The 8,001-nt window shown below is 41.9% G+C and overlaps 1 protein-coding gene across 2 annotated transcripts; it reads right to left on the bottom strand.

Annotated features, from left to right (window-relative positions):
• Positions 1 to 222: 222 nt before the first annotated feature.
• ogfod1 (2-oxoglutarate and iron-dependent oxygenase domain containing 1) lies at positions 223 to 7,354 on the bottom strand. 2 transcript variants are annotated; one of them, XM_005741662.2, is made up of 13 exons: positions 7,078 to 7,352; positions 5,949 to 6,094; positions 5,800 to 5,846; positions 2,731 to 2,831; positions 2,538 to 2,654; positions 2,358 to 2,449; positions 2,143 to 2,271; positions 1,533 to 1,646; positions 1,131 to 1,210; positions 820 to 1,061; positions 612 to 740; positions 476 to 534; positions 223 to 391 (listed from the first exon to the last, which is right to left on the bottom strand). In XM_005741662.2, the coding sequence occupies exons 1-13, from the start codon at positions 7,259 to 7,261 to the stop codon at positions 230 to 232; spliced, it is 1,602 nt and encodes a 533-aa protein (XP_005741719.1). In that variant the 5' UTR covers positions 7,262 to 7,352; the 3' UTR covers positions 223 to 229. The 2 variants fall into 2 exon arrangements, with proteins under 2 accessions (XP_005741719.1, XP_005741720.1); XM_005741663.1 differs by having other exon boundaries at positions 326 to 391; positions 836 to 1,061; positions 7,078 to 7,354.
• Between the last annotated feature and the right edge of the window lie 647 nt (positions 7,355 to 8,001).

Raw genomic sequence — 8,001 nt, 5'->3', positions numbered from 1 at the left:
TCCCCCTTCTTGGAATAACTAAAAAACTGAAGTGTCAGTAACATCACACAAGTCAAAGTAGCTTTGGTTGGCATTACACAGCATGTTGCCCATCATTGGTGGTTAGATCCAACCAAGACTCCATCCCTATATATTTACAAGTGAGAGGAGTGAGTGGAGTTCATCAGCCAGTGTAAATGCCCCCCCCCCACACACACACACACACACACTTATGTATTTATATACATATTTATTCATAGTAGACAAAAGAAAAGTCATAAAACTCTCTGCAGGTGGAGCTGCCATCAGGTTCGGAGGTGCTTTTGTGGTTGACGTGTTTGACAAACTTGAGAGTCTCTTTGTCTCTGTAGACGAGTGCGAGGGAATTGTCCTCTGGGTAGACAGTCAGAAGCTGTGAAGAAAGAAAGCGATGATGATGACTGTCGAAGCAACATCCACACATGTGCGATTACATGTCACATTAATCAGCACTCACCTCCTCATCCTCTTCATTAGCGACATAACATGTGAAGCCGCCAAACTCTGACTGCCAGCCTATGAGAGAGAATTAAAAGTTCAGTACAGTCACATTGGTGTCCGACAGTTCGTTCTTCTCCTGGGTGTGAACTCACCGGCACAGCCGAAAGGCAAAACGAGGTCCAGCGCATATTCTGCCCGCGCTGCCTCTCCATCGTGCAACAGGGTGTAGCCGCCATGAGACCATCGACGTACTTCCCCACAGCACAAAGGGGTGCTCGGCTCTGAAAATACACAGAGGTCAAAACACACGAACAGCAGCAGCGGCGGCAGCTGAATGAAAGCACTCACAGCGATGCACACCTTTCTCTCTGCTCACATCTGCTGAGGATGGTTCATTTGACGACCCCGTGGCTTCTCCATCATCTTGCTGCTTTTTATCCTTCTCTTCATCGCCATTCTCTTCGTCGTCAGCCGGGCAGAGATAGTGCAATCGAAGGCCAGTGAAGTTGGAGAGGAGCAGGAAGAACGCTTCTGAATGAAGCAGCTCCCAGCATGCACTCACACACTGAGGCAGCGAGTCCAGAGCAGCTGCTTCATAGCACCTGAAAGCACACAGATTATTAGCCAATCTTAAATACAGAGTGCTACTTTAAAGAGTCAAACATACTCACCTCTTATTGGGTGGACCTCTCTTCTTCCACTCAATCTGAGAGAGCCGAAGTGCTTCACTCACCTCTTTGAACTTCTCCTCCTGAAGACAAACGCATAATCACTCAGCGGAAACAAATGAACACGGGAAAGACACGACACCGGTGCCAGCTCTGCTCTGATGCCTTTTTGAAAAGCAGTGCACACTGGATACTTGGAAATTACTTCATTACTCAGTGTTGTGTAGCTAAAGCTGAGGTACTTTCTGTGTGGAAAAAAAAAACATGCGTGCTTCATCTGCAAATCATCTGTGAATAAGAATTTCCAGCTTTGGGAATTGCATTTCTATGGTGCAATGTCCGGAAACTGTTCTGAATAAAAAAGCTGCAGTACCGCGTCGGTGGAAAAGAGTTTTTAGAAGTTACCTTGAGAAATCCTTTGAGCTGAATTTCAGAGCTGTCTTCAAAGTTCTCCTGAATCTGCTCTTGATAAGAAATGTCCAAATAGATGGGATTGATCCACTCCAGCAGCACCGTTTCCTGCCACGAACACAAACAGCAAACACATGAGCTGGCAAGGAGGCCGTCCAAGAGAGGAACAATCTGACATTATAAGAAATCAACTGATGCTCACAACTGATTAAAAAAAGCTTACACTGGAGCCTGGAGATAGCTAGATTTGCATACAGAGCTCTCATAACACTATAATGTACACTCACAAGCCACTAGGTACACCAGCTCAACTGCTCGTTAATGCCAGTCAATGGAGGCATGTAAACATGGCAAAGACAACCTGCTGAATTTCAAACTAAGAATCCGAGTAGTCAAAAAGTGGTGATTCAAGGGACTTTGAACATGGCATGACTGTTGGCACCAGATGGGTTTCTCGTAGTATTTATGCTGAGCTAAGCTAACAGATGCCTCCAGCTGTAAATTGATTGAGAATCATGCAAATTATATGTTATATTTATCAAACAAAACGTATAAAATTCTTCTTCCGAAATTTTTTGAGATATTCCCACAAGATAGCACCCACATCTCTCGGTAAGTGCGGATTCCTCTGGACGGGAGCCACTGTGTGGCGAGGAGGACGTTCCAGAGAAGGTCCGTGAAACCAGCCGCTCAGAGACAGCCGACATTTGTCCTGCGACAAAACTTCAGACACCTGAAGAAAAAAGAAACCCCAAACAGTGTAATTTCCAAACGCAGCCTTTTCAAAGAAATAGTAAAAACAAGAATATTTATTCTTACTTGGTGAAAGGAAACTGGAGAAACTTCAAAGAGCACGAGTGTGTTCCAGGAGGGTACGAGTGGCTTCACTATGCTCTGTGGCTGCAAATTACCTGACGACAAAAATGAAATACACACTTCTGTTGTGTAAGTTAATATGCGCGCGCAAACACACACGCGCAAACACAGTGGGACACTCACTGTCTGTTGTGTAAAGATCGAGGGTTCCCCCGTCGCTGCTCTGCCACGGGGGCACAAGATACAAAATGAATGCAACACGCCTCCCCTCCAACTCATCATCGTGGCACAAAAGAACATCTAGAAAGAAGACAGACAGACAATAACTAAAACAGAAACTCACAATGTAACAGTTTTCCTACTGAGCTAATCTCACCTGTATATTCATATTTGGCACAAGAAATATCCACAGTGGGCTCCAGCTCAACCCCCAGAACCTCCCCGAGCCAGGACCGGAAACGCCCAAACAGTGCTGCCCTACAGACAGTGGTACAGAAACGGGCACACTGTGAAAACCTGGCCGTGACCTTTAAACGCCGTTTAAAATTTGTAACTCTCACCACACGGACAGATTGTTTAGCTACCTGAAAGCCCTCTGTGACATTTTGTTAAGACATAAATAATAGATGACCACAGAGGGAGGCCGTTACTGTGTAATTACTGTATTTATTCCCCAGTGCTGCACTTCTTCAGCAGGTAAAGCGCATATACTCACAAATATGTATCCAGCACATGTAAGTGATTCACTGTAGACAGCTTATCATAATTATAAGAAGAAAGCAGCACGTTATTTCTCAAAGAAGAAAGGTTTACACTGGATTGTGCTATTTTGGCTTGTAGTTTGGCCCTGAGTTCTACTCTGCTCCGATGACTTACAGCCTTGTGTTCACTGCCAGCCTCAGCTCTGTAGTAGAAACTAAAGAATAAACCACCTTCCTGCTTTAACAAACAGTCCAAATATTCGCAAGACGTTTCAGTCATCATCACTAAATGTGATATACCAATTACGAGGGCATCTGTAATCTCTGGCTCCACCTGCTGGACCTGATAAATAAACTTCAGAATGTTTCTCATCCTTCCATCAACAGTCCAACAATATCAATATGGAGCTGGATACAAATACAAAAGTACCTCTTTTAGTCTCGGTAAATCTGCGAGCCAACATGAACAATGCCAGGACCCTGAAGGTGGCTCACTTAATGAAGTCCTCATTAATTTTCTTGCTTTGAAGCTCAAAACACCAGCTGTGAAAAGGATCTGTGACTTAAATCTACCTGATGAATTTTGTCCACATCTGCTTTATGCCACCAAACGCAACTCTGACCTGTCAGAGGCCTTTATTCCACAAGACCTCTGACACGAGGTGAGGCCTCCATCGATCAGGATGCTCTGTGCGTACGGATACATTTTTATAGCGAGCAGTATTAAGGTTGAGGGTAGGGCTGGGCCATATCATACCGTTCACGGTAATACCGGGATAATGTTGGGCAACGACAAGAAAATGAAATATCGCGATAGAATATGGGTAAAACGCGCGTGCGCAGTGCCTTTGTTTTCATACGCACATAGAGAAAAAGGCACGGCGGCGTTGGAGACAAGGGTGAAAGCGGATCGTTGAATGAAACGGATGAACCAGAATTGGTTTGTAAAAATGCTGCAACGACAGTTGTGTGGAACTGGTTTAGCTTGCGTCCGTCAGATACACAACAAAACACTATTTTTGGTTGAGCGTGCTAGCGGACCGTCGTTATTACCGTGTTTTTTGGTAAATACGGCACACTTAAAATCAAACCTTTGATTTTTCTGAAAATCGACAGTGCCCCTTATAATCCCGTGTGCCTTATGTATGAATTCTGGTTGTGTTTACTGACCTCGAGACGATTTTATGTGATACACGGCGCTCGAAAATCTGTCAAATGTTTTAGTGCGACTTTGCTAAGATATGAACCCGCACCGCTTGATGGATTGTTGGAGCATTACGGTTACCGTAGGCCGGAGCCTCGCGGAGTGATACGTACTGTGCTTCAACATATAATACCGTATTGCATGTGTATAAGCTCTTTTTAAGTTTTGTGGATATTATACATGGTTATGCTGAGGATATGTCGGCCAATTTCCACTGGAAATGCCTTTTGGTTAAACTGTCAGCAAGGAATTTGCATTTGTGCTGTTATGTTTTTATACAACTTTAATGTAAAAAAAACAGCTGCTTGTTTAAGTGAAAATACATTGATGGGGTTTTTTTGCACTAATAAAATTGTGGAGTTGTAAAGTATTTTGTCTAGTATCAATTATATCGTCAGTTATATCGTTATCGCAAATTTTCAAATCTATATCGTGATAAATGACTGAATTCATTTTATTAAGTGCTTTTAAATCTAAACTACGAATCCTTGAGGCCAAGTCCATAACATGTAACTGTTTCAATTAGATTGATTGTCATTTTAACTGACTTTTTTATTTTTATTTGAATTTTATTTTTTATTTTATTTGTATTCTTTCACTTATTGTTGCATGTGTGTTGTTGCTGCCTGTGTTTGAGTAATTTCTGTAACTGTGAGACATCTGCTGCTGCCTATCTTGGCCAGGTCTCCCTTGAAAAAAAGGTTTTTAATCTCAATGGGATCTTCCCGGTTAAATAAAGGTTAATAAATAAATAAATAAATATTTTTGGTCATATCGCCCTGCTCTAGTTGAGGGGTCAGAAAGCACTCGAGTCAATAAGCCTTGGGTACCCAAGTCCAGTTCACCCATTTTCCTTTAGCCACTTTTTTTTTTTTTTAGACACCAAAACATTTTATGCGCCACGTTGTGATTTGATATTGCTTGTGTTTCACCTTTAAGCACGCCCTTTTCTTTTCATCCACTTCCTTGCCTTCATCCTCTTCTTTTTTCGTCTTCATCTTCTTTGCCTTCTTCTCTGTTTTTGTCCTCTTCATTGTCATTTTTTGCTTTTGCCATTCTCCTTTTTGGATTTTTTTTATCTTCATCTGCCTCCATCTCACTTTAACACACTCTTCTGTCACACCAACCTTCTGCATGTCTTCCTTTGCTACAGTCGTGAACTTCCTCTGTGTTCTACCTCCTTTCCTTTTGCCTGGCAGTTCTTTATTCAACATCCTTCGTCCAGTACGTCCACTACCCCTCCTCCTTGCACATGTCCAAAACCATCTCAGCCTTGCCTCTGTAACTTGGTTTCCAATCCTGTTATAGTCAGGACCCATCTGGGTCACTCCCAGTGAAAATCTTAACATCTTAAACTCTGCCCCCTCCAACTCAGAGCTGGAAGTTCAGTCATAGTTTTTAAATAATATGACAACAAGAAGACGAGTATAATAAAATGTGAAAAAAATCAAGGCTTCTGATTTTCATAAATGAAAGCTTTCTGCCCATTTGACAGCTCACACACACATATAACACAAATGAATTCAAACTATTTTGTTACCTCAGCCCTGCGATATGTGGCTCTGTTCTTTTCTTCAGGTCGTCTGACTGTGTGGGGACAACAAAAACAAATAATAAAAAACAAATAATAAAAAACAAATGATAAGACACTGGAATAAATCAGAGTGAGGATGAATGAAAAAAAAAAACCTGTTTAAATTTATACAGGTCGTTTGATTTTTCATGGAAGTTTAGCTCCAGCAGCTCTTTCTTGAGGTTCTCTGCGAAGGCTTGGCTGCTGATGAAGTTTCTGAAGATGCAGTGAGGGAACGGTTGGCAGTCCAACTCCAGATCGCCTGCACAATAATTACACACACACAAAGGAAACTGTGTAAACAGCAAAGTTAAGAAATGGGCAAAACAAACGTGGCAAGATTTTCTTTAGAAGAGAGACAGAAACTTAAAATACTACACTGACCACGGCCACTGTCCAAGTGATCGCTGCTTTAATTTCCCGGTCAACTATACATAAATTGCTCGTCGACACGGTGTTTTAAAGCTGGTGAACTAGACCAGAAATCATTGATAACAAAAGAACAATAAATCTTCTTTCTCCGGTACTTTATACGGGTTGCAATGCAATTTAACGCTCAACTACAAATCAATGGCTTTTTGATGGTGACGGGCGCGGAATGATGGTCAACTATAAATCGACATTTTCTCGACGTTGTTTTTGTCACCTGGTCGACTACAAATAGATCAAATATCAATGACAAAAAAAACAACGGTAAATCAACATTATTACAACGTCCCTATAGTAAGACCGTCGGTTTACCACAGTATTCAATGTTGTTACAACAGTGGCATTTCAACCCTGACCATAACATGGAAAATCAACATCAATTCACTGTCGTCTTGCTATCTGGGGGGTCTTTACAATCTGTGAGGGCAAAGTTTCAGAACAATGATTAAAGTTTAATTTGGGGGGATGTTTTCTGCCTATATTAGTTATTATAGCAAATGTTAGACAGGAAAGCAGGAAGAGAGGGGGCGTACTGTTGTATTACAAGATACTGATTTGACAACTATGGGGAGAGGGCATGCAGGTCCCCACTCCGGTTATAGTAAAAAATGTTACAGTAGGAACTGTTTCTGTTATGTATTGCAGTGTCCACTATCACGTAGCTCTCTGTATAAACGTCAGAGAGGGTTTATTCCAAATTTGCTGCTCCTGATTGAAGCAGATCTCCCAACAAATTCGTCAAAGCTGCAGGTTTCTGAAGACTGATTAACAGCTGCAGATAAATATCTGAAGCTGAACTTTGGTCCTCTCACTGACCGTGGCTGTAGGTAGTCTTGCGGCTCCATGCCTCCGTGACGGCTCTCTTCACCTGCTCGTCTTCTACGGCTGCGCAGAGCTCCGCCGGCTCCTCGCGGCTCTCCTTCTCGCTCTTTTTCTTCTTCTTCTTCTTCTTCTCGTCTGTGCTGCTGCACTCGTCCTGTGGTCGTTTGGTGGTGGCCATTACAGAAACCTGACACGAACTTTCAAAACACGCGTGGACATGGCCTCGCACTACGCGTCGCGGATAAATGACGTTATTAACTCTTGTAGTTTGGCCCCGAGTGCAGACTGTCAGGCAGAACTGAACCATGACTATAATATTCACACCAAAATAGAACTTTTAGGATCTGATTTCAGGGATTTACTTTATTATATTTTTTTACCTCTTTAGCTTTCGGAGGATTAGGTAATAAATCTATTACAGCAGCCAGGTAAGAAAGCATATTAAAGATATAGCTAGTATTGCTGAACAACTTGTATAAAGACATGGTCAGCCATTTTCAGGACCACCTCCAAGAGGAAACCTGATGAGGTGAAGCAAGTACACAAATCAAAATAAGTCCGATTCCTGTTATTTCAAGCGCTTAAGACTATTTAAAAGCAGATCTGGTGCAGACTACATAATTTGGTGCTAACCATAATCTCAAACACATGCCACAAGTTTAAAAACCCTAGAAAAAGAAACTGGGTTGTGGGGCTAAACCTTTATTGACTATGACAAGGATATTCTGTTCAATTAAACTGAGATCTGGGCTAATTAGAATAGAACGCTAACTTAATTTTCAAAATATAAACTTGACCAATACTTTCCAGTATTTTTCAAATATAATGAAAATGAAGTCTCAAATCAAAAAGTCAGTTTTTCCATGATAAAAATATTATCGAATTAATCGACTACTGTGGGTGGTTCCTGGCTCTTAC

This window comes from Pundamilia nyererei, unplaced genomic scaffold (genome assembly GCF_000239375.1).
Source record: "Pundamilia nyererei isolate P.nyererei 1_Seehausen unplaced genomic scaffold, PunNye1.0 scaffold00112, whole genome shotgun sequence".
In the NCBI taxonomy this organism is placed as follows: Eukaryota; Metazoa; Chordata; class Actinopteri; order Cichliformes; family Cichlidae; genus Pundamilia; species Pundamilia nyererei.
This window is presented reverse-complemented; position numbering and strand designations above follow the sequence as displayed.